Source organism: Euleptes europaea, chromosome 14 (assembly GCF_029931775.1).
Source record: "Euleptes europaea isolate rEulEur1 chromosome 14, rEulEur1.hap1, whole genome shotgun sequence".
NCBI lineage: Eukaryota > Metazoa > Chordata > Lepidosauria > Squamata > Sphaerodactylidae > Euleptes > Euleptes europaea.
Genome location: NC_079325.1, coordinates 17,907,470 through 17,934,212, shown reverse-complemented (window position 1 = coordinate 17,934,212; position 26,743 = coordinate 17,907,470). Strand labels below are relative to the sequence as shown.

Below are 26,743 nucleotides of genomic sequence, written 5' to 3'. Positions count from 1 at the left end.
TATTAGCTGATCCATCACTAGATGCATCTCTCAGGCCTACAAACACAGTAGTCTGGCGGTTCCTACGGGAATCACTGCTCACGCCGTGAGGAGTGCAGCTACGTCCACCGCCTTTGACCGCAGGGCCTCTGTGGAGGAAATTTGTAAAGCCGCAATGTGGAAATCTATCTCTACGTTCGTTAGGCATTATAAACTAAATCTCTACGCTTCGGCGGACACTGCCTTCGGTAGGCGGGTCCTTCAGAGCGTATTACAGGACGTCTAATCTCACCCGTGTAGGGGACAGCTCTGGTATGTCCCAATCATAGATGCCCTTCTCTCTCAGAGCGAGAATGAGACTTGGATACTCACCGTGAAGTCTCCTACTGCTCTGAGATACGAAGGGCATCTCCCCGCCCAGACGTTCTGTGGGTTCTGTGAGTTCTTGACTGTAGGTAGTAGGGATTGACATAGTTACAGTTAGACAGTCCTTAAGAGCTTAAATAGGCTTATTGGTTATCACAGTTATCTGCTGCAGCCTTTGTATCTTTTGCAATTTCTGCTGTTTTTTCTTATGTATATTACTGTTCCTTCTTGTGATTAACCTGTTTCCTGAAGTCAAAAAGGGCAAGAGTCCAGTAGCACCTTAAAGACTAACAAAAATATTTTCTGGTAGGGTATGAGCTTTCGTGAGCCATAGCTCACTTCTTCAGATACAGCTGTTTCCTAAGTTTACCTCTTTCCTGGGAAGCTTTATGTGAGCCCTCTAATTCTCAGCAAGTTTTGGACTGGAGAGGAAGGGGGCGTTTCCCAGGAGACAGGAAGGGGAGTAAAAATTTTTAAGTCCTGCCTCCCGAAGCAAGCAAAGTCGAAACACCCAATCATAGATGCCCTTCGTATCTCAGAGCAGAAGGAGACTTCACGGTGAGTATCCAAGTCTCATTCTCTTAGGGAAAGAGCTCTTTGGTTAGAGCTTTAGAATACTCCAAAGCTACCTTTTGAACCAGCAGAGAACACACATGTGTGACTACATAGATGAGTGCTTGAAAATCAGTTATAGATAATTAAGGTTACCAACCTCCAGGTGATGGCTGGAGATCTTCTGCTATTACAACTAATCTCTAGGAGATAGAGATTAGTTCACCTGGAGAAAATGGCCACTTTGTAAGGTGGACTCTATGGAATTATATCCCACTGAAGTCCCTCCCCAAACCCTGCCCTCTTCAGGCTCCACCCTCAAAATCCCCAGGTATTTCCCGACTCAGAGCTGGCAACCCTACAGATAATCCACATATTTTTAGTGTCTCCTTATTTGCAACTTCTAACAACACTTCAGGGAGCCATAGAAAGCATATGTAAAATCAATTTAATGCATTTATTGTACCATAAGCTTTTGTGGACAAGAGGCCTCTTCATCAGATACATGAAGTTATCTTCAGTTGAGAGGGGTGTGCATGTGAGAGAGATTATACAGAAAAGTGAGGTCATGAAGCTACGAAACGCATTAATTAGTTGACTTTTTGATCTGGTTTATAATTTTTCTCCTGTAAACCGCCCTCCCCCCACCATGATTGCCAGCTGAGGATATACATCATGCATTTGATGAAGTGGGCTTTAATCTACAAAATCTATGCAGCAAGAAATCTGTTGGTCTTTTAACATTCCATGCCTCCTTTTTTGCAACAAACTAACAAATCTTCCTCTCTGAAATATGAAAAAAATGTTTTCAAAAAAAGATGTCTGTCACAGTGTAAGATGTATGAAAGAGTGCTTATGAGAGGAGCTATCTTTTCAGTTAAGCACACGTTAAGATAAGCTGCTGAATATTTTGGTTCTCAAACAAGTCTGCCCTGTGCTAGGATAACATCTTAACTCTGTAACAAGGGCAGGAAATCTGGCCATTAAAGCTCCTAATTGGTTGTAGCAACTTTTCTTTTGGTTTTCCTCTATCCCTCCTCCCAGTTTGCTGCAGGCTTCTTCTGGAAACAACTGTTATGCAGAGACTATTGCAGTCCTGGGCAAGCCAAGGCCTGTTGTCTGCACCCCATTGTTCAAGCCTAGGACTTCAGGGCCATTGGATTGTTGTTTGAATTGGTGGATGTTAATCCCCAGCTGAGGGGAAGCTATTTGGCAAATGGCAGGTTAATGTGTAGACAGCAGGGTGCATTGTACTGTGTGTGTGGCACAACAGCATGTGGGAGAGAAATGGTTAAAATCCTTTTCATTCCCCTTACTTGCAGAGTGGGGGTGGAAAGGGAAGGTAACAAGCAACTAGATCTTGTTCTAATCTCTCTGGAATGTAACCATTTTGAAACTTTTATAGCTTCAATATGCCGTTAACTCGTTTTTTTTTCTTTTCACATGGTTGTACAGTAAATGTCTGTGTGAGGCAGAATCTTGAACTCGGGGATGTTCGGTTTTCCACACTTCCCGTTCCATTAGTCTGGTCCTTTCCCTTGTATATTTTCAGTGTTTTCCCTCCCCCACATGCTGCCCTCTAAATTGTTTAAAATGAGAACGAGCCTTTATACAACCTTCATTGAGGCACCAGCCCCCCTTCGCCAGCAGCTTCTCTGCTTACAAAATGGATTAGAAAGCCCCCTTTGTGACCAAGAGTGTTGAGTAGAAAAGATGGGTGGAGCGTAAAATAAGCCAGCTGGAAAATGACAACACATAGGACTTTTAATTGGGCAGAAATGTCTGTGTGCCCTCTTTGGGTATTTTGGGTTTCATGGCTTCTCAGTTGTTGCTGGTGTTTCCTAGAAAGCTGACTCACCAAATGGGGACAGTGCTTGCTGTCCCTGCCGTTATGGGTGTTGTTAGTGTCTTTTTAAAATGACTCTGCAAAAAAAAAAAAAAAAAAAAGCAGCAAGTGAGCTCACATCACCACTCAGTGTTTGGAAACAGATTTGAGCTGTACAGCAGCCAGATCCAGGGACTTCCCCAAACTAACCAGCCGCTTTGATCTCAGGGCTTGGAGAGTAGATCAAAGGCAGTCATTTAGGAAACTACTTCTACTGTACTGCAAGCCCAGAGTGTACTCTAGGTCGCTGCTCTAGCTAGTTGGGGGTCATGGGGCCAGCTGCATACCAAACATGCTCCTTGTACAGATGACAGCCCTGGCTCCCTGCCTTGTCTACAGTTGGCTGTTGTAGGAGCCTTAAAGACTAAGATCTGATTACAGTTCTCTATAAAGGGCAAGGATTCAGCACTTGCTGCAGAAATCTCCTGGTGTCCTGTTTTCTTCTGCTCTGAACATTGCAGTTTCCAAATGTGCAAGAGCATCCTTTCCTCCTTCTGCTTTATTCACCTTCTAGAAGGAGTAGCCAAAATATTTTCTTAACCATTCTAGATTTCATCTATTTTTAATTTTTCACGTGCACAAACCTTTCAGTTAGAGCCCTCAGGGCAATTACCAATAGTAAAAAACAACAACAGTAAAAACATAGAAATAAAATTTATACGCTGGAAAGATTCCCCCCCCAAAATATATTAGCGAGAGCTAGGAGAAAGAAATTTTATTTTAAAATTCATACTGCAAAGAGTAAAGTGGGATGTGTATGAAGGTTTACTGCATACAGTTTGAGGTACAACTGATTGAGGGGAAACATTTGGTATTAACTTTAGTTTAAGGGGCGGTTACAGGGAATGTTCCACAGTTCTTGCTGCTTTATGATGAGAACTGTTGGAAGAGAGAGAGAGAGGCTGTCTCTGTGTAGCAAATTTGGTATTCCTTGGTGGTCTCCCATCCAAATACTGATCAGGGCTGACCCTGCTTAGCTTCTAAGATCTGACCAGACTGGGCTAGCCTAAGCTATCTGGGTCAGGGCTTCCTATGATTTCCCTGACCTATAGTGTATGAATTAGAGGAGTACACCATCAGTTGTAGAGACCAGTAGCCTAAGTGGAACTTGGTAAACCAAGCTGTACAAATGTCATAGTTTGTGTTGTATTTTTTTTCAAGAGTAGATGGGGATATTTTTCAAATGAACGATGCTACTTCAATATTTTCCAGAGAATTTTCTGTTTGAGTAAATGTTCCCCTTGGTTTATAGGTAGCTGCTGCTGCAGTTGTCTTTTCTTTCTCTCAGGTCAAAGGCCTTTGCTTGTATTTTCATTCATTTTTGCCCTAGAGTTGTTAGTTTTGGCAATATTCTGCTGTGAGTTTGGAGGCTTGAGTACCTAAAACATACTGAAGGGAAACAGTTCTGCATTGTGGGCAAGGCTGGTCTGTCACAGTGGACTGTGTGTATGTTTTATAGGAATGAGATAAGCTCTCTTCCTGTTCCATGTCAAATGTACACAAATCCTGCTTCCTTTGTCCAAAGGTGCTTTGTATATTGGTCACCTTCCAACTTTTCCTCTCAGCTTCCAAAGGGAAAAAGATCTAGGATCTTCCATATTGAAAAGCATTCATTTTGGCAATAGCCTTAGGTTTTAAAATGTTTGCTCCTGAGGAGGAATGTGAATTTATCTGGTGCTAGACTTCAGCAAATAAAGCTGCCTTCCGTAAGAGCTTTGCTCTGGAGGTGTTAACCATATCTTTGCTAGGTGTCAAAATACAGAGCTGTCTTTGTATGCTACCTACTTAAACCCAATTTAGCACATCCTTTTGTAGGTTGAATTATACCACAATAATAAGATGTTGCAAAACACTAACCAGAAGAATTATTTTGCCATTACAATACAATGTAAGCATAAACAAAGAAGTCTTACACCTAGTCAAACTATCTATGGAGGTCAGCGTTGTCTTTTTTAAAATGGCAGTGATTCGCCAGATACTAAGCAGCGAAGGATCTTTCTTCCTCTTCTCATGATTCTTTGCACACTGAATCATAATAGTAGTTACCAGGCTCTCTCAGCATACAAAGAGAGAATGGTTTGTGGACTATAATTGATCTTATAACTTCTGTTTGGGCTAGAACTGTATGTTACACATGCCATGGAATTACCAACAATGGCATCCCTATGTCAAGGTCTCAGTTCTTGCCCCCAATAAGTAGTAATGCTCATTCCATGATTAAGTGTGTTGTCACATTATAAACTTTCTTATTTCCATGAGATATCATTGGCTGGGAAACTTGTAACATGATGTCACATGTGTTGGGTGTTGTTACATGTTATTGGAGAGAAGAAGATAATTCAACAGGGGGAACAGTATGGTGATTCCAGTTTTTGGAGAAACCTCATGGTGTTCATAACATGGGTAACCTCAGCCAGAAACTATTGAAGGGGCTACAAGGATGTTCTTTATTTAGAGCTTTTACCACATAGTAGCATTTATACATAGTAGCATAAATCTTTTTTGCGGTCCAAGTCCAGATGAACCCCACGGTTCCCCATCCAGACATAAGCAAGATTATTTTAAAAAAATTATTTCAATCAAAATATAAAACATCAAACATAAATATCAATATAAATATTAGTAACATAATTGATCTAACATCAACAAATATAAATAACACAAAAAGATTTTTGGGGTGAGAGCCAGTATGTTGTGGTTAGAGTAGGACTAGGATCAGGGAGACCCAGGTTCAGATCCCCCCTCTGCAATGGTAGCTTGCTGGATGATCTTCAAACTGTCAGCCTATCCTATTTCACAGGATTGTTGCGAGGATAAAAAGTAGCAGAGGAGAACAGTGTAAGCTGCTTTGGGACCCCATTGAGAAGAAAGATAGGACATAAATGAATAAAATAAAATAAAGAGCATTGGCAGCATCCCAGTAAATTAAATAAAATAAAGAGCATTGGCAGCGTCGCATGTGCATAGATGTTGCTCTTTTGCAGCTCACTCCCATCCTTCCCAGAGTTTCCTGGTTGACACTGGGTAAAATTGGGAGAGAAAGGAGAGCATCTAGCCGTCCCAGAAATTTGCTGCCTTTTTTGCTGTATACTTCACTGTCTTCTGAAGCAAGGGACATTAGAACGGACCTGTTACAAAGGCAGACTATAAATAAAGTAAATAAAACTATTTTCACTCACTTTTTAATACCTTGGTCCTCCATGATGCTTATTAGTGCTAGATTTTCCGGCACTAAGTTAGATTTAATGCTTAAATGTCACTGAAGTATGTATCATACCACAATAGCCACTCTCTCAGTAGTAGCTGCAAGAGTAAACTTATAACAAAGTGTTAATGTGAATGTAGTCCAGTTTGTGCTTCAGAAGTAGGGTTGCCAACTCCAGGTTGGGAAATTCCTGGAGATTTGGGAGTGGAGTCTGGGGAGGGCACTGATTTGTTGTCTGGAGATCAGTATTAATTCCAGGAGATTTCTAGGCCCCACCTTGAGGCTGGCATCCTATTCAGAGGTTAAGGGATGCAACAAAAGCCATTTAAGTATATATATAAAAAAGATGTGCTATAGAACAGTTGTGTAGGGGATTTTTTTAAACTGACTGACAGAGAATGCCTCTTTTGAACTAATATGCCTGTTTCTGGATTTAGGAGTATGGATCTCAAACAGGAAGTGACCCTTTTAAATTAAGATAAATCCTGTCCATCCAGATGTTTGATTGGAGTGCCTCAAAGGGGACATGCTTGCCTGAAAATACCTGCTCTTAAACAGATGCACCAGCATCATTATTAATTCTTCCCAAAGCAATAGCTTGTTTTGAATTAAACACATTGAGGTAGAAGGGTGAGGGTAACATTAAGAAATTAAAATGCGGGGTATTTGACAAGCAGTTATTTTTCTATGATGTCTGTTAATTTCCCCCTTAATACACCACAGCTTTTCCACTGTGGTGAGAGGGATATTTGACAATGGCTGAGGTGACATTTCAGTGTGCCTCAACATATTAAATCAACTCCATCCCCGAAGTAATCTCTTCTCCTGCAATACAAATTTCTAAAACATGTATGTAGAAATTTGGTCATTTTAAATATCTAGATAGAAGCTGTTTAAGTATTAGTGGTATGATTAGTGCTGCCCTAATGTGTCCAAAGTCTCAAAAATGAGTTCCATTAAGATGACTTGTGTTTTTGTACAGTGAATGTACTGCCTTGTACAGAGATCAGCAAGATGGGAAACAATGAAATTTACTTGCTTGCTTAAATGAAGGGAGGTGTCAGAGGAAATGCAGCCAATCTGATAAAGCAAACCTGTTTTTGTTTCTCTTATATTAGTTTGTGATTGCCAGCCTACATTTTTCAAAATAAACTGGCCTTTGGATTGAATCTGTTCAAACTACCTATCAGAACCTCTCCTTTCTGTTTTTATTCCTTATGGAATAGATAGTAATATATGTTGGAGGAAATGCAAAGGTTTGTTCTAAGTTGAAGGGTTAATCTTCCATTTAAATTATTGGTTGTTCTCCCTCTAAATAGAGCATGCTGGGATTTCCTTCCAGCTGTTTTACATCATGAAGATTTGTGGGCTAGGGAAATTCCATTGCACAGCTGCAACTCATCCAGTCCACATTCCCAAACCTCCAGCATTTCACAGGACACACTGTATTCAGCTATTTGGCATTAAATGGTTTTATTGAAAACAATGCACATTATCATTATTTAGGGTTCTTTGGGTCTCAGTAATGTTCAGCAGTCCAGCTAATCTCCTTTTATTTGTGATCTTAGAAAACTAATGAAAATTGCATTTAAAACTCATCCAAAATAATATTGTTTCATGCTGTAGGTACTAAATGTCTGTTTTTTAAAAATCCATTTGACATGTTGTTTTAAATAGCTAATGTTGCTAATATTAATTGGATCAACTTAAATACCTTTCTGAATGCCGTATTTATTATTTTGGATATATGGAATTAACTCCTCCCTTATTTAAAGTTCTGTGGGAGCTTTGACATGCACAAGAATTCTCTGGATCAGGGTGCTGGAAGAAGGACAAATTATTACATTACTTAGTTGGCTTCCATAACACCTTAGTAACATTGTGGAGCTCTTAACGTATAAGGTTCGCCTGGTCATGCTGTTCTGTTTTTATTCTAATACCATTGGCTGGATTGGGCGGGGAAGGCATTGCTTGTGATGAGGAAAAGAGTCACATGATCTAGGTCCCCATATGTTACGGAGGCATTGTGACAGCCAGAATGTAGCTATTTATTTGTTGTCCATTTGGTTTCAATAGTGTGAGTTTGTTTTTATGATTTTTATTTCATTTATCATAATTTCTCCTAGTATCTGCAGGTGAAGTGGCCGCTACTTGATGTACCAGCTGGAGCTACACTGAAGGATGCAAGATCTCCCTCTCCTGCACACTTAGTAAATATAAATGGTTTCATTTTGTGTTAACTTTCCCAATCAGAGTCATCTGAGGATATCTATGGATATTCTTTTTGACAAATTGTTTCTGTTCCTGATAGTCACTTTTCAGCTCAGTCAAAGGTGTTGCTATAAACTGCATAAATGCTCCTAATTGGAGATAAGGAGACTAAAAAGGATTCTAGGAAGTTAAAGATGTAAAAAAAAAAAATAAAGAAGAAGAAGATGGTTGAAAATGAGGAGGAGGAGATATGCCAGAGCAAGTCCCCCCATGCTTTGGTCTTTATCCACATAGTGGTGTATTATAACACCTATTCTAGTTGCTAAAATAACTGAGAATATCTTGACATCTTATTTAGGAGAGCAATGGGCGAATATGATTCCAGGCAAGTAGAGGTTTTTTCCTGATTTTAAAATGACAGCCACTCTAATTTGATGCTATGTGCCTGGAATAATACCACCTTCTATTATTAAAACAGTATTTTCAAATGGGGTATCAAAATATCTGAAAACTGTTTGTAAAATTTACTTAAAAACCAATCTGTACCAGGAGCCATGTAATTTTTTCTAATTATTTCTTTTGTTATTTGTCTGTTTATATTGTGGGATGATTGTCCTGCACTCCAGTCTTATCTACATATGCAGTTACTGAGGGATTATCTGATCTATATAACTTCTCCAAAAAGAAGCAAATTCCTTGCTGTTTTTTTACATTACTTATCTGTTATTTCTCTCTGTTGGTTATTAGAATTACTTTATTTCTGGTTACCGTCTTTCTTAAGCATCTAGTTTAGAATTTTTATTACTAAATCCAGAGTTTGGTTAAGATAAGTTAATGCAGCCAAGACTTTATTAATGTCTAAATTGCTAAAAAAAGAGGATGGTTGAAAATTAGGAGGTTTTCCAGAACCCAGTTATTGAACTTCCACTGCATGGGTGGAATATGGATAGATGATATAGATATTGCAAACAATCTAAAAAGAACTAAAAATGATTAAAAGACTGTGTTATTTATTTAGTGTGATCATTGTACATAGTACTTTACAGCTGCAGAAAATAATTTCACTTTTTTTCTCATTATGCCATGGAATATTGCAATGTAGACAAATTTTCACGTGTAAATAAGTATGAACATAAAACTGTTGAGTTTTCTTCAACCATAGTAGTTTCACATGAAGGCAAAGGGTTGGTCCCATAAATTCGCTCTGCTAGTGGAGGCATTTTCTGCCTGTAGATGGAAATTTGTTAATGCTTCTTCTCCTGAAAGAATGTGGAACAGATCTGCAGGTTTTTAAATGTTTGTTGTTTGGAACTGGGAGAAGGGGATTTAAGAAATAGTTTTGGCACTGAAAATTGAAATGGTAAACTCACAGGCCATGATACCTTCCAACTGCCCAAAATATCAGTCTCAAGTGTTTATTTTCTGCTTGTTGCTATATGAATCTGTGAGGCAAAAACTTATTACTGGAGGCTTTTGGTTGAGTGGCCGATGAGACAATCCAGTATTCTCACAGTATTCTCACTTCAAAAGGGTTTTTCAATTCTTCCCTCCTCCCCCTCCAGCCCTCACAGCAGTTTTGTGCTTGCTTGTATTGGTTGTATCCACTGTAGTCTATGGTCATTTCCACATTGGTTATCTGCCCGGAATTCAGTGCTTTTGGGAAGTGGGGTTTTCCCCCTACTTCCCTACAGTATCATGGTGCATTTGTGCACCTATGGGGGTTTCGCTGGCTTTTATCCGCTTTCTCAAACCTGCTTTGCTCCGAAGTTTTGGAAGAGATCTCAGTAAAAACTGGATGGCTACTGTGTGGGTGAAAATTTTTTGGATTTTTCTGGCCTACATGACAGCCGTTTTCCCTGACTCTGTCCCTGCAACATCCATTTCCTTCCCCTCCACTAGAGGGCTTTTTAAAAATTGGCACTATTGTTATATCGATATATTGTTGTATCAATAGGTAGACCAGGTTCTCTGTATTCTTAGCTTTAATTTAAAACAAAAACGAAGTCTCTAGCCTCTTCCCTTGTAGAGATATAAGGAAAAGGCATATCTTTGCAAGGGAAGGGGTGTGAGACTTGGCAAGTTACATTCCAGTACTTAATCTAATTTCACATCTCCTGATTATAAATGTTCATTTAAGCCATGAACCAGATGTGCATTCCCCAGTAATTCTGTATCCGCATACGCCCATCAAATATTCTGTTAGAATTTACTACTGATCTGTTACTTCAAAGAAGAAAACAGTCAGATTTTTGTGTGCCACAAACACTTTCCTACTGATTCAGTAGAGGTCAGGCATCTAGCAACCATTGTCCTTCAGACACTAATTACTGATGTGGGGGGGAAGCGCCAGAAGAAATCACACCAGTGTGGTTTGCAGTTCTACAAAGACGTGGGCAAGCTCCAGCACTATAGGATGCATGGTCCCAATCTATGTGTCCCTGGAGGCTGGAAATGAACTTCATGAGGCCTTCAGAAAGATTATAGATTAGTACAAGGGCATACCCCAGAGAAGCCATGGCCTCATCTACCTGCACACACCAGTCTGATTATTCTACTTACCTAGTATCTACTGGAGATAGGAGCCATCAAGCTAATGTCAGCAGACCAACTTTCATCTGGGGTCTACTCAATTTTTTTATCAGCCCAGAGAAGACTGGGCATGTGATTCTGAATTGAAAGCAGCTGAATTGCATCACGAAGAAAAAACTCATAACGAAGCCCTTACAGTCCATCATATCAGCAACCCAGTGTAGGATTACCATCAGTCTTTCATAAGCCTATTTACGTATTCCCCACAACCATCTCACAGGATATTTCTACATGGTGAATCCGGGGGTGGGGGAGCTTTCAGTATTGCATCCTATTTGGTTTCTTGTCAGCCTCTTACACTTTCACCAGGTGCCCGTGGTACCAGTGGGCCACCTTCATCTTTAGGCAATGGCAGTCTTTTATTTCTAGGATGGTTGCACAAAGATGTGGAGGCAATTGTCAACTGTTTCCAGAGCCACAACTCTCAATTCGGACAGAACAATATTATTTCTCTGATGGCCGATTCAGCATTTAGGATTACTCATTGTCATTTGCTGGAACAAAGTTTTCCTATCCCTCCTTGAAGAGTTGCAAAGACATTTACAGCCCATTCCTGAGGTTGGGGGCCGACAGTGATGTGGAGGCGGCGTGATCCCACGCCAGCATAAGTGCCCTCTTATTATGGAACAAGGGGCACTTATGCTGGCGCGGGGGGCATTCCAGTCAGCACCAGGACACTGCGGAGCTGCACAGGGCTCCTCCGCCAGCATAGCTTCTCTGGGAACTAAATCCTGGAAGAGAATGGCGGCGCTGGCATAGGGGAGGGTGTTGCCAGGGGCGGAGCCAACTCTAATCACCTTCCAGCCCGGGAATGCCTCCTGGGACTCCAACCTTTTAAGGTGGCACAGGCTCACTTTCCCCATGGAAAAAAGGCCTTTTTTCAGATTTTTATTTCAGAAAAAAGGCTTTTTCTCCTTCCGTGGTGGCCAGGAAGGCTCTGAGGAGGCCTCTCAGCTGCGTTGCCCCGGCCGCCGCAGCTCACCCCCCCCTCGGGAATGGACTGTTAGAAAGAATTGGAATGAGTGGGTGTCTTTTTGATTTGTTTCAGATAGGTAGCCATGTCTGTAGTAGTAGAATAAAATTCAAGTCGAGTAGAACCTTAAACATCAACAAAATTTTCTGGTGTATAGGGTTTTGTCAGATGATAGTGTGTCGTATAACCTGAAAAACTTTGTTGGTCGTTGTTGGTGCTACTGGATTTGAATTTTCTTCTTTTTATTTGTTCTTTTTATTTGTGTTCTTTTAATAATATATTTGTTGCTCTTTTTATTTGTGTGCTTTTAATAATAATAATAATATTTATAATTAAAATAACATTTATTAAGATTTTATTTAATAATCAGTTTCTCAGAGATCAGTTTTTAATAGATAATATTTAAACAAACTTAAGAGTCTCTTAAGTCTCCATCACCCCTCCCAGCCATCCAACCACTAGGTTAGGCATCTCTCTCAATTTTGTACTTAATAGTAATAACCTTCACAAACAAAAATCTGCAAGCTGAAATTCTGTGCTTGCTAACTTGAGAACAAAACCTCCTCATTTAGTTCCAAGTAAATAAGCATACAGTTGGCTTGACAAGTCAGATAGAGGCTGGCTGGAGGGGAAACTTTTTCTGACAACGCTGTCCTATGCAGTTACTCCAGTCTAAGCCCATTAGCTTCAGTGGACTTGACTAGAGCATATTCCATAAGAATTAATTGATTAAGTGTATCACTCTTCCCTTATTTTATTTATGTTATTTTAGTATGCCTCACCCTCTTTCTATATTTTTACATGGGGCATCAATAGACTTTGCCCCAGAAAATGGCCTGTACCTTTAAGAAGAATGGGATGGGGAAGCCCTCTAGTTGTGATTATAGGAAGAACTTGGCTGCGGTCCAGAAAGGGAAGCAGGCAAGAAGACTAAGAATGATTAAATAGGGACCTGATTTTGTAGGGCTGTTAGTTTAATTTTCTTTTACTGTAAAGGAGAGGAGCTGTGCTTGGTAGGGCAGTCTCTTGTGCCCTAATGGACCAGTTACCCCTGCTCCTTTCTATTTATAGATTATAGAAGATTTGAAATGCAAATGAATTGAATGTAAAAATACAGACAAACCTTTCCTTTACCCCCCTTGTAGTCAAACAAAGTTCCTGTGGTGCAACACCCACATCATATGCACCCACTGACGCCACTTATCACCTACAGCAATGACCACTTCTCGCCAGGCTCCCCACCTTCTCATCTTTCTCCAGAGATTGACCCCAAAACAGGTAAGCTTTTGGGAATGGAACAAATGCCTTTGAAAGCTGGTAGGAGTGGGACTACCGGAAAGATATTATTAAGTAGATACATTCATTGAAGATGAACTGAATCAAGAGGTGTATTAAGGGAGGCAACTAGTAGAGCTATCCGATTAAATTCCGATTTTTATAAGCACTAAGGAAGGTAAGATTCCATTTAAGATCTGAAAGTTGGGTTAGAGATGCACCATGACTGTTTAACGTGTTGGTTTTTTTCTGCCATCAGGAATTCCACGACCACCTCACCCTTCAGAACTGTCTCCTTATTACCCATTGTCTCCCGGCGCCATTGGCCAAATTCCTCATCCCTTGGGGTGGCTTGTACCACAGTAAGGATCACCACTCTATAAATATTTTGCTTCTTTGCTCCCCTTCTCTCACAGAGGCTGTTCTACTCTGTATGTATGGAGAGGTTGTCATCTTTCTATATACACACTGTACGTCTTGAGTTAACAAGTGTCATCTGCTGAAAAGTTCTTTTCTGAGTAGGATTTGCTGAATTATGATATCTAGGAAAACTACTGCATTAAAATAAATTGATTTACTACTCATAAATAGTTTTTTGATTTATATATTGACCATAATTGTATCCAACCCTTTTATTTAAGGAGTTCAAAATTAATTGCACAATTCCTTCACAACCTGCGAGATATATTTGGCTTTTCCCAAGACACGATTTCTCTCATCTAAACCTAGCTTCTGGATCACTGTGTGTGTGTTAAGTGCCGTCAAGTCGCTTCCGACTCATGGTGACCCTATGAATGAAAGTGCTCCAAAATGTCCTATTTTTGACAGCCTTGCTCAGATCTTGCAAATTGAAGGCTGTGGCTTCCTTTATTGAGTCAATCCATCTCTTGTTGGGTCTTCCTCTTTTCCTGCTGCCCTCAACGTTTCCTAGCATGACTGTCTTTTCCAGTGACTCTTGTTGTCTCATGACGTGACCAAAATACGATAGCCTCAGTTTAGTCATTTTAGCTTCTAGAGTCAGTTCAGGCTTGATTTGATCTATAACCCACTGATTTGTTTTTTTGGCAGTCCACGGAATCCGTAACAGTCTCCTCCAACACCACATTTCAAAGCAATCTATTTTCTTCCTATCAGCTTTCTTCACTGTCCAGCTTTCACACCCATACATAGTAAAAGGGAATACGATGGCATGAATTAATCTAGTCTTGGTGGCCAGTGACACATCCTTACACTTCAAAATCTTTTCTAGCTCCTTCATGGCTGCCCTTCCTAGTCTCAATCTCCTTCTGATTTCTTGGCTGCAGTCTCCCTTCTGGATCACTAGATCATCATTATTATTACGCATTTTCAACAAATTTATAATTGAGCTTAGAATAAGATTCATATACAAATGTAAGGATTTGCAGTAGGGATACCAGTCTCCAGGTGCAATAAGAATGCCAGCTTCCAGACTACAAAGATCAGTTCCCCTGGAGAAAATGGATGCTTTGGAGGGTGGACTCTATGGCATTGTACCCCACTGAGGTCCCTATCCTCCATAGGCTCTATCCCCAAACAGTATCACAAAGTATCTGCATAACATACAAAGCAATGGCTAATAAAGTACAGCACAAATATATTTATGAAAATAATGCATGTAAAATACGTGGTGGTGTAGTGGCTAAGGTGTCAAACTAGGACCTGGGAAACCCAGGTTCAAATCCCCACTCACGCCATGGAAGCTTGATGGGTGACTTTGGGCCAGTCATACACTCTCAACGCTGACCCTGGTTAGTATTTGGATGGGAGACCTCTAAGGAATACTAGGGTCGTGATGGCAAACCACCTCCAAATGTCAGGCATTGGCAAACCACCTCCAAATGTCTCTTGCTTTGAAAACCCTATGGGGCTGCCATAAGTCAGCTGTGACTTGATGGCAAAAATAAACATACAGTACTCCAGTGCATTCATAACTTCACATAGAAGCAGAAGAGCTCGAATCTGCATGGTGTGATTTAAAGCTCAAATTGATTTCAATGGACTTAAAAGGATATAACTACTTAGTATTGCACTTGTCAATTAACCAATTGTTAATGAAGTTGTTTGAAGATTCCACACAATCCAGAGGTTCAAAAAAAACAAGTTAACATTGGAGTCTCAAGTCCCCAACAGTAAGTTAGTAGCAGTCATGGACACAAGCTTTTTCCTTGTTACCAGATGCCTAATGATCCTTTTAGAACTTTGTACTATGGCATAGGTGTCAATTTCAAAGTCAGTTAACTGTATAAGAATGTTGGTACAGAATGCTGCAGCCAGAGCCTTGGTTGGAGTGGGCCATAAGGACCATATCACTGCAGTGTTGATCCATCTACACTGGCTTCCAGTTTGCTTTCAGGCTCAATTCAGGCTGCTGGTATTGACCTTTAAAGCCCTTTACAGCTTGGGACCAACATACCTTAAAGACCGCCATCTCCCACAGGAACCTATCTGTTCACTCTGGTCATCTTCAGAGGCCCTGGTTTGGTTCCCCCTGCCATCAGTGGCTAGATGGGCAACCTGAGAAAGGGCTTTCTCAGTCACGGCACCAAAACATTGGAACTCCCTCCCCAGGGAGATTAGTCTGTCTCCTTCTTCTGGTGTCTTCCTCCAGCTGATGAAGACTTTTTTGTTTCATTTGGCATACTCCCAGTAATGATTATTGACCTCCTCCTGGTTGGGGTGTTGTATGTTTAGGTGTTTTTATAGAATTATTTTATAGTTTTAAATTCTGTTTTTAATTGTTCAGTTTTTTAAAGTGTTCTCATGTTTGCTGCCTTGGGGACCCTGATTAGGTCAGAAAGTGGCATAAAATGTTTTAAACAAATAAAATAACTTTAAAAACATATTCCCCTTATGATTAAAGTTTTAATAAAATTTATCTGAATTGTAAGTTTTGGGAGTCTACATTCCATGAAACAAAGTAAAGTCAGACTGTGCACACAGTTCAGTCTGCAGGTGCTCCATGCATGCATTCCTTTGCACATGAGACATAATCCCCTCTATTGAAATGAATGAGAAACCATGAGAGCTCTCTGTATATTTTATTTATTACTTTAATTTTTATTTGCTAAATTTATATTTCTATTTCATGTTTTGACCCATGTCCACAAAGGAGATTGCATGAAACTAAAATAAATGCAATGTTTAAAAATACAGAACAAAACCAACCAGTAGCAGTTAAGCTGGAGGACTCCATTAAAAACTGTGGAGATGCCATGGATTGAACCTAGGACCTTCTGCATGCCAAGCAGCTGCTCTACTACTGAGGCACAGCCTCTCTCAAATGAGTGGATGTGATGTTGCATGAAGTGTCAACGTCACGATCAGGTGAAAACCCAGACATGATGTCAGTATGTCACCTGTCACTCTGGAAACTATGGAATTACTGTAGAGTTTCCAGATAGTTGGTTGATGTGCTGACCAGGTTTTCCCCAGGATGTGATGTTAATACATTGCTCAACTCACTTATGCAGGGAGCCCCTGGCAAGGGTGGATAATCTGCTTTTCAGTGTTCTTTCTAATTAAACAAGGATATTCAATTCCTTCATTCATACAAATCCAGTTTCTATGTCTAGAAAGAATCAATATGCATGTTTGTAGAATATGTGTGTTTTCAAGATTCAGGAATTCAGTTAATTTGGAATTTAGAGCAAAGAATGTAATATTGTTGAGGAAAATGAAGCAAGGTCAGGTTACGGAGTTTTAATACCAAAAAAGGACAGTTGGAAAGAGCACTAATGGCAGACTATAGTGAACTGCGTCTTCCAGCCACTGAAAGGTGTTCTCGTCACAACTACATTTCTGAGCCAAAATTCTACATGCAGTATTTGAAACTTCTTATCTCTGCATTTTTAAAGATTCTCGGAAAGGCATACTTTTGCTGGCTGTAGATTTCATGAGAACGGTGGCCTGCTTAATTAATCAAAGATTGGCAGCCCTGATTTAATTTTTAACACAAGTATATTTATTCTATATTGATATTTATATTCATAGCCAGTCAAATTGAAAGTTTGTAATTTTGAGTAAGAAATATTGTATTTGTAGCCCTGTGGTGAAAGTGATCTGTATTTTCTTTTCGATTTTAGGCAAGGACAGCCAGTATATTCCATTCCTCCAGGTGGGTTCAGACACTCATACCCTGCCTTGGCTATGAATGCCTCAATGTCCAGGTGGGTTCAAGCAGAATGGTAAGGTCTATCCCCTGGGGTGGTAAACCTCTTTCTTGGCTGTACCATTTTAAGCTACAGGGGGAAGGAAAATTACATGATGAAATACTTCATCATGAAAAAATATTCTTACATGTGTAAAACTAGCACTATAGAGAGAGGACCAAGCTAGAATGTTCTTCGAGATCACTTGCTTTCTGTGTGCAGGAAAATAGAATGGAGGAGTATTCCATCATGTAAGAAGCCATTCATAGTCTGAAGTGTTACAGCACAAGCATAGGTTTGCTATCTCAGTGAGAAACAAATAGGGCATCAGACCGTGTTAAAAGTGGAGTAAGAATGCTTTTATACAGTGGAAGAGGTTTTTCTGAGGCTTTTTATTATGATAAAATACGGCATTGCTGACTCTTATCTTTCCATGTGAACAACGGAAAAAATAATGCCTTCTTACCTGAAGCTGTTAATTGATTTGCCATGATCAGTTGGAAGTGGTCCTCTCTATAAAGAGTGCAAAATATACAGGATTCAGGAAGTTGGGGAGGGATTGTTCCAGCTATCTATGAAAATGGGAAGCTTCATGTAGTCCTTCATGACTTTGATGATGTGTCCTATGTCAGATATTTGTAATTACTATAAAAATGTAATATCTTAGTTTTCTCAGATTGATGCCACTTTCGGTTAAACTTCATATTGTCAGCAAAATGACAGCATGCTGAATCGAAAATGAAACCATATGAAAGAATTAGACTTTCCCCCCATGATTCTGCGTTCGGACACATTAGCAAATTTTGTTCCTTTGGCATGCTGAATATAATATGGATGTTTAGAGATCCTGCTTATTAGTGAGCAAGGCCATAAGGGAAAATGAGTTCACAACTATATGTCTAAAAATGAACAGAAATACATTTCTCATAATGGTAATCTTTTTAATTAAAATGTTGCTTCAAAATAAAAGCAGAAAAGGGAGATGGAGGAGTGAAGAAATTCTATTTTTGTAGTTCAGGTATTAATCTGCAGGAAAAGTAATCTTTCTATTAAAAGATTTCTGCTTGCTTTGGCCATTGATTTTTATGTAAACCTTGGCTCATCTGTTTCACTTATCTCTATAGATGTCGGCAGATTGCTATGAAATTATAGGAAGTGGGAATGAGTAGGGTGTTTTGAAAAACTGGGTATGAGGATATGGGTGCAAGGTTAAATTGAAGCATATGAAATGAATTTATTTTCATCATCCAACTTTTAATTGTGTACCAGCTTAATATCCAGCAGGTTTTCTCCACACATGGTTCCTCCTCCTGCTCATGGACTTCATCCCTCAGGAATCCCACATCCCACCATTGTGTCACCCATAGTTAAACAAGAGCCCACACAGCCCAGCTTGAGCCCTGAAGGGAACTCGTAAGTAATATGATACCGAGGTGTTGCTTGGATGCTTTATTTTGTGATGGGGTGAGAATTGCTATCAGAGTAACATTATTATTTTACTGGATTAATTATTTCATCTTATCACCTTTTCTATAAGCTCATTATAACCCAGCCTACCTGTGTCTTATAATATGTGCTGTAAAAGTGGACAAGCTAGTGGAACTGGCTGTAGTAGCTAATCAAAGCTATCCAGCTCCCTTCTTTCCTTCATCTCAGGTGAACATGGCAAATGATGACACTAGAGGGATTTTTGCCAGAACAGGTTAAACGGTGCAACTAGGCTGAATTCCAAAACTCAAGATTAAGGGATTATCTCTCACTTTCTCTCTGCTCTTACTTTGCCCACTTGTATGCATACTTTTTCAAATCCTGTTTCATGTATTACAAGGATGGCCACTAGTTCTCAGTAGTATGGATGCTATTATACATGGTAACAGGGGGGACATGAGGACTTGTCAAGGAAGGGAGGCCCCAGTTATCCTCCCCCACACACACACACCAGTACCTGCTTTCTCCTTGATTCCAGCTCTACTTTCTCTCCTTATGGCTTTACTTCACCCCTCGTTTACTAAGTGTTCATTTCACCTGCCCATCCCAATTTCCACCACACAGTTGTCTGCCCACTTGGTCTTCCCTCCCCACTCCTCCCTGCCGAATCACTTCTCCATTCCTGCCTTTGCAACAAAGTGGAAGAGGGGAGGCAGGCCAGAATTGATGGCAGCTTCCCATCCTGACCTGTCTCAGGTGACTATTAGTGCCAACTGTTATTGTATGACATTTTGAGTTGCTACTGTAACCCAAAATGCACCCAAACTCTGTAGCTTAATTTTTTTTTGCAACAGCTGTGCATGCTTACTGTTTCTAGGGTTTTTAGCACACTCATACACACATAGCAATTTTTCAAACAAATCTGATTTTTTTTTTTTTTTACAAATCTGGAGTTGTCCCTGGTTTTGCACAACCATAAATTTTACCAGTGGTTGCTAAAATTGTGCAGATTTTTTGATCCTCATAGGTGCCCATCCTTGGCTGTAAGATATATTGATATATGAAATTGATCAAAAGTTACTCTTGCTTTGAGGAGGATGAGGAACTCTGCACCCTTGTGTCAAGTTCTCCACCTTTTCCGCCAAGGGCCATTCGGATATTTACAACATCATTCGCGGGCCGTACAGAATTATCAACTTAAAAATTAGCCGACCATGGCCCAGGTGGGAAAGGTTTAACACAGTTTTGTGGGCGGTCCTAGCAGCTCCATAGCTAACGACTCTTCTACAAGGGGGGAAAAGGTTCCTTTTCTCAGCAAAACAAACACACAGCAAAACAAATACATAGAGGCTATTCCTGTCTGCGATAGGGTGCTGATCACCAATCTTAGATCCTTCTGAGCTAGAGATCTGCCAGGACCCACAAAGGGCCAGACCAAATGACTTTGCGGGCCTTAAATGGCCCCCAGGCCTGACGTTCCCCACCCCTGACCTATATCCTCCTGAAATACCATGCTGTAACTTGAGTTCTTACCTTATGAGTTGAGCCATGACACACTGAATATCTTCCCGATTGCCACCACCAACAATGTGGAACAGGAACTATCACTACAATATGTGTGTACTCTGTGAAGTAAGAAGCCTTAATTATGACACTTTCAGAAGGGGATGCTCACTACAGGGGTATCATAAGATTTACTCTGGGTTACAGGCAAAAAATGTCATGACAGTATTTACATGGTTTAGCCATCTGATCAGGTTGTAATGATTGTCCATTAAAAAGAGGCAGTCTTCACTTAAGCATCTGTTTCTCTGTTGCCTGTACAACAGGCAGGAGAGAGCCTGTGGCTATGATCAGGACTATGGGACTGTAATAAAAGATGTAACTATTCCAGAAAAACGCCTGTCATTGTCAAAAAGGAAGAGGAGAAGAAACCCCATATAAAGAAACCTCTGAATGCGTTCATGTTGTACATGAAGGAGATGCGAGCCAAGGTGGTGGCAGAGTGTACACTGAAGGAGAGCGCAGCTATCAATCAGATCCTAGGAAGAAGGGTACAAAACAACTAACTAGCTTCTCTACCGTATCCCTTTCCCCATCATTTAGGCCACTGAATGACATGTAGAGGTGGGCTGTATCTGTATTATATTATCTTGTGGCAGTGAAACTAACACATTGTCTGAGCTAGTGCATAGAACATTTGCAATACAGCATCTTGTGATGAAATCACATGCAAGGGATAAACTTCACGCAGAAGGACAGGAGTAGCTTTATGGATTGGCTGCACACTCCTGATGTATTTTGATTTTCTGACAGTCCCACAATATAGATGATTATTTATGTTGGCTAGACTAAATGCTATTCCATCAGGGGAGTTAATGGGTCATTTAAATAGAGTACTTTATTGTGAGAAAGTATGTCAGTGATTCTGGCCAAGTAGATACTCTTCTAGTATGACACTGTTCAGGGCCGAATTGTCCATATAGGCTGACCGATGAGAAGAGATTACAGCAGATAGGGAAAATGTGGGACAGAAAGCCCCAAGCAAGATTTCAGGAAAATGTTGAGCAGGCAATGAACTGAGAAAGAGAAACCTGGGGAAATGTAGGTGGAGGAAAAGGTGGCTTGAGAAAATCTGGGGATTTAATGGAAAAAAGGGCTCTGAAGAAACCTTGCAGCCACAGTCTCTATATGCTGGGGAAGAGTGCTAGGGAGGCTGGTAAGAGACAGGGTGGATTAATGAACTGGAACAATAGCAGGAGGCTCAAAAGCAGGGGTATGAGGATAATGGCAAATGAGGAAAGAAGAGGATGATAATATAAAAATTGGCAACTTTTTGTATTAGCCCTTGGAATAGGAGAGGCAATACGAAATTGGCAGAAAAGAAATGGATCAGCAAAGAAGCGCTGGGGACTGTGTTCCAGGAAACTGAGGGGGCACAGTATCTCTGGATGTAGACCTTGGGAGAGCTTCTATACCTGTAAGAGTTGTGTAGAAGCTGAATTCTGCCACTTATGGTTTCTGTTATAGCTGCATTGTTGGGCCTTTTAGTGTAAAGGGAAAGCATGATTTTCAGTCCTGTCTTTAAAGGAGGGAGATGGTGTCCAAACTTCACCAGATGCTTCAGTCTGCACTATCTTTTCCCATACCTCAGTGGCATTCGTTGTCTCGTGAGGAGCAAGCCAAATACTATGAACTAGCTCGGAAGGAGAGACAGCTTCATTCTCAGCTATACCCTACCTGGTCTGCACGCGATAACTATGTAAGTCCTAATTTGATTAAGGCTGCTTTGACTCTTGAAAGCTTATTTCCCAAAAGTCTTGTTGGTCTATAAATATTACTGGACTAGAATCTAGTCCTAATCAAGAATGTGTGTGTGTGATTGCTATGCTAAAGAAATCCAGCATATATTCACCCATGCATTAAGTAATTTTCTTCGTATTTTGTAATTTTACAAAATTGCTTCCAACAGTGAAGTTTAAAAAAAGAGAGAGAGAATTTGGGGATGATGCAAGGAGTTGTTTGGCAGATTGTGTGAAGTAAGGGCAATGACAGAGAAGAAGAATACAGATTGTTGTCCAACTTTCACACCCATATTTAGTAATGAATGCTATGGTAGGAATTATCTTGATCTTGGTCACCAGTGACACATCCTTGCACATAAAGATCTTTTCTAGCTCCTTCATGGCTGTCCTTCCCAGTCTCCTTCTGATTTCTTGGTTGCAGTCTCCCTTTTGGTTGATGATACTTGCTTTAAAATGAAGAAAGGGAAGAAAGAATAAATCCATCCTTCTATGGCCACATTCTGCACTAGATCCAGAGTATGGCCATCTAAGGATGGATTTATTGATCTTCCCTTCCTTTGTTTTAAAGCAAGTATATAGCCCTTATAGTTGTAAAGACTTTTTAAAACAATTTTATTTTATGTTAACAAACAACCACAAACACATTAAAACATAAACTCAATATAACAGTATATATATCAAATTTAGATAAAACAAAGGAGTTATAAAGAAATTTGGATGTGCTTCACACATTGCTCACTTTTGTGAAATAGTAGCAAGCCAACCTTGCAAGTACTACTACAATCAAGGGTTTAGGGTTTTCTCAAATTGTTTCATTTGGTCCCGTAGTGGGAACTGCTGCTGAGCATCCCTTTTGCTTGCTTGCTTTCACTCAAGAGTCAGCTTCCCAAAAGTCCCCTTTTTGCCTTTGTTTAAATGGTTCCTGAAAACTTCTCATTGGTACCCTATTAATGGCAAATTGGATATAGGATAAGAGGTTGATGTAATGAGACTGCTGATCAGTATGTCTGATATATTTGTCTCACCAGCCCCTGTCCATTTCTCATTATGCTCTTTTGTAAACTTCAAGACACTGCCACTGTATTTTTTTGGTTTAGGGACCTCTGAGTACTTCCACAATGACATTTCTTATTGTAATGTTTTCATGTACTTTTTTGCATTTTTAAACATAGCATATATCTGGTGGAGGCCTACTCTTTCTGTTCTTGTGAACATAATCTTCATTCAAAATGTATGCTATATTGCATTATACTTTTTTGCCATTGCAATCAGAGCTTCCCAGGCTCATGGCTGCCCCTCACTGAGTGTGGTATTTCAAAGAGTTAAGCAGTATTAGCACTAAAATTCAGATCATGCACGCTGAGCTGTGGCTCACGAAAGCTCATACCCTACCAGAAAATATTTTTGTTAGTCTTTAAGGTGCTACTGGACTCTTGCCCTTTTTGACTGCTGTCATTATATAATTGGGTAGATTCAGACAATATAAACTATATTCAAGTGTTTCTGGCAAAAGCCTATGTGTGGTCTTCCCGGGCAGCATGTAACCAAAATAAACATGATGATGATAGCATGTAAACTCACTTAATGACCTAGTATTACTCTCTGCTGTTTTACATTTAGTAGTGTAAGCTGTTCGACTGAAATTGTTAAGCCTAGTAATAACTGCTTATCTAGATCCCTACCAGTTTCCCTGATCAAGTCTCAGCCCAAAGACAGACTTTGTTGTATTTTGACATTACTGGCTGCCTTTCTTTAAGATGATCATCACTTGGGGATTTGTGCCTTGCAGGGTAAGAAAAAGAAGAGAAAAAGAGAGAAACAACCTCAACAGCAAATCCAAGAAACAGGAAGTAAGTCCCAGCACATTATCCTTCCATAGGCTGGTCAGAGTTCATAGTGGTATTAATTTAAAATGTTTTTAGCCATTCCATCCATAAAATGTTTGTGGCAGCCTCTAACATCAGTAAAGCAGTATGTGTGTGTTAAGTGCCGTCAAGTCGCTTCTGACTCATGGCGACTCTCATGGCAGTATACATGACTAAAAACATGAAACCAGTAACAACCACAAGGGCAGCAGAATGAAAGCAACAAATAAACAGCAGGGAAACAGATGATACATCAAATACAACCACCAATAAGAACAAGCACATGTGTGCATATGCACATCCTAGTGCCTGGGAAAATTAAAGGTGTTTGCACCTGGCACTTTAAGTTAGCTGAGCCACTGTGGGGAAGTCATTTCATAACTAACAGTGCAATACTAAAAATAATTACATCCTCTTAAACCCTTTGATTTCAGTGGACTTAGAAGGATTTAACACTACTTAAGACTGCACTGTAAGTCACCATAGAGATAACCCTATCTGTAGCTGCCAATCACTTAATCTTTGAAGGGCCTCTGATGGTTATCTCAACTAATAAGCGGAATCATTTAGAAGTAGCCCTTCAGATTACCTGGTCCAAGACTAGAATGACAGCACTACATTTTTTTCCATTGGAATGGAAACAGCCAGATCAAAATGCCTAGTGTTAGCACTTAGATGTGTGTTCCTCCTCATATATGTCTGAAATTAAAAGTAAAGAATAAATGGCTTCTGTCATAGGAAAAACATTTTTGTAAGTATTATCCAGTTTCCTGCCAATCATAGGTATATCAAAATGCTAATCAGGATTATCAGAAAAGCCAGTAGAAGTGTGGAAAGGAGGATGGAGAAAAGAAAGTCAGCCTCTGAGTTTCTGGTCTGCGTGTGTGGAATTCCATTTATTTTTCTTTGTATAGCAAACAAAGTTTTTAAAATTGTAGGTACCCATTTCGGCTCATTACAATAATTCCAGTATTAGGAATAGCCTCATGGTGTTATGAATTAGTGAATAGCCTTTTAAGTTCTTCTACACTTTTCATCATGATTGATGTTAAGTGTTCTATTGACTTAATTTAATCTATTCAAGGTGCAAAAAAGATCTTGACTGGCACCAAAGGTTATTGATACAAAAACAAAAAATGGCATTTAAAGTTTTTATTTGCACTTCCAAATAGCGTGGAAGCTCCGGATTTGTGCTTTTAAAATATGGGCCAGCTTTAGCTTTTGTGAGTGCAGGAACTCCAACAGAACCAAGGAGGCTCACAAAATATTCCAAAGCTATTGAATAACTTTGAATTACAGATTGCTGGAAGATCTCCTTCTGAAAAGGATTATTGTGTTTGGTGCTATAAAAAGCTATTCTGTTTCAAACAAACTGTTTTGGATGGTTGTCCTAATAGTACCTCCTCTTGCAATGTTACTGAGAAATGCCTTTCTATCTAAAAGGCATAGTTTACTACCTGACTGGCAAACGTTTACTGTCCAACCTGGCCCACCTTGATGTATTGAATAATGCAGGGCTTGGACTTGAGTTGCCTTGAGACTTACTGTGAAGGTAGAATGAATGAACAGTAGTTTGGGGCCTAGTCAGAGTCTGCAGAGGTTAGTTGGGAAATAAATTAACTAGTAAATAATTTTTCTTTTGTCATAAACAGATTCTGTGGCCTCAAAGAATAAGAAGCCATGTGTGCAGTACCTGTCTGCTGAGAAATCCTGTGACAGCCCTGCATCCTCTCATGGCAGCATGCTAGATTCTCCAGCCACCCCCTCTACAGCATTGGCATCGCCTGCAGCTCCTGCTGCCACCCATTCTGAACAGGCTCAGCCCCTCTCCCTCACCACCAAACCCGAGGCCAGAGCCCAGCTGTCTCTGCACTCAGCTTCTTTCCTATCAAGCAAAGCTGCCGCCTCTTCCTCTAGCTTGACTAGCCAGTCATCACTCCTCTCTAGACCCCTCCCATTCTCCTCAATTGCCTCCACAGCTCTCCTGACCACGCCTCCTTCCTTTGCAGCCATTCCTTCTCCTCAGGCTGCCTTGGCTATGTTGCAGGCGCAACCGCTGTCCTTGGTAACCAAACCGACTGACTGAGGAAAACTCCCATCCTGCATCCCTGCTGAAGCCACAATTGAGATTACAAAGCAAATAAGCCATTTATTGGTCAATATTTGACCCTTTCGGAACTCTTCCATAAGGTGACTCTTGAGGAAGAAGGTGCTCTACTCTCGGAGTTGTTTTCAGTAGTCTGTCTAAAGACTATTTTTTTATTTTTTTAAAAAATAAAAAAAAAATTCCCACAAATTTTTTTTACAAAAAAGGTGAAACAAAAGAAGGCAAGCCACGTCTTTTATTCCTGTCAGTGCCCCTTGGCACATGGACTTGTACAGATGGATCATCTCTCAGTGGTGTTTGCATGTTTTGTTTATATTGCTAACTTTTGCTATTCCCCGTTCCCCTGGCCAGGCAGTGTTTGATTTATGCTACTTACTCCAGCCAACCCGCAGTTCCATCATTTTCTAAGAGACTGCCAACAGTTACCAGAAGAAGACAAAATGTCAGAGAGATGTAGTGCCTCACCGACACACATCAAATCAACCCAGCCCTGAGGAGGCCCAGATCCTTTTCCTGTACACTGTAGTGATCATCCAGGAAAATGGCAGGACAATCCACCCTATTTCCTCACCGAATTATTTTGTGTAGCAGGAAGTAGGGGAAAGGGCTTTGGGGAATTGCCTGTTATTTTAACGAAGGAAAATAAATCTGCATCTTAACTTTCTGTGTGAGAGTGTTCAATGAGAGAGTGCAGTGAATTCAAAAGAATCTCCATCTTGTGTTCCATTAGCATCCTGCTTAATTAACTTTCATTCATATATCCCATTGGATCACTGGTGCCTCCCTTCCTCTTAGTTCCTCAGTTATTTTGTCTTCAGTTTCTGAACAAGCATT

General features: G+C 40.2%; 1 protein-coding gene across 2 annotated transcripts in view; it reads left to right on the top strand.

Annotated features, from left to right (window-relative positions):
• The window catches only part of TCF7L1 (transcription factor 7 like 1), an 83,074-nt gene extending 57,006 nt beyond the window's left edge, over window positions 1–26,068 (top strand). Inside the window, exons 4-12 of one of the 2 annotated variants that reach the window (XM_056860805.1) lie at window positions 8,114–8,197; window positions 12,906–13,038; window positions 13,295–13,397; window positions 17,139–17,222; window positions 18,489–18,617; window positions 20,527–20,686; window positions 21,787–21,894; window positions 23,727–23,787; window positions 25,455–26,068. In XM_056860805.1, the coding sequence (XP_056716783.1) occupies window positions 8,114–8,197; window positions 12,906–13,038; window positions 13,295–13,397; window positions 17,139–17,222; window positions 18,489–18,617; window positions 20,527–20,686; window positions 21,787–21,894; window positions 23,727–23,787; window positions 25,455–25,888 (1,296 nt within the window). In that variant the 3' untranslated portion in view covers window positions 25,889–26,068. Of the gene's footprint in view, window positions 1–8,113; window positions 8,198–12,905; window positions 13,039–13,294; window positions 13,398–17,138; window positions 17,223–18,473; window positions 18,618–20,526; window positions 20,687–21,786; window positions 21,895–23,726; window positions 23,788–25,454 lie in introns of both variants that reach the window. The other variant, XM_056860804.1, reaches the window with a different exon arrangement.
• Window positions 26,069–26,743: the final 675 nt, after the last annotated feature.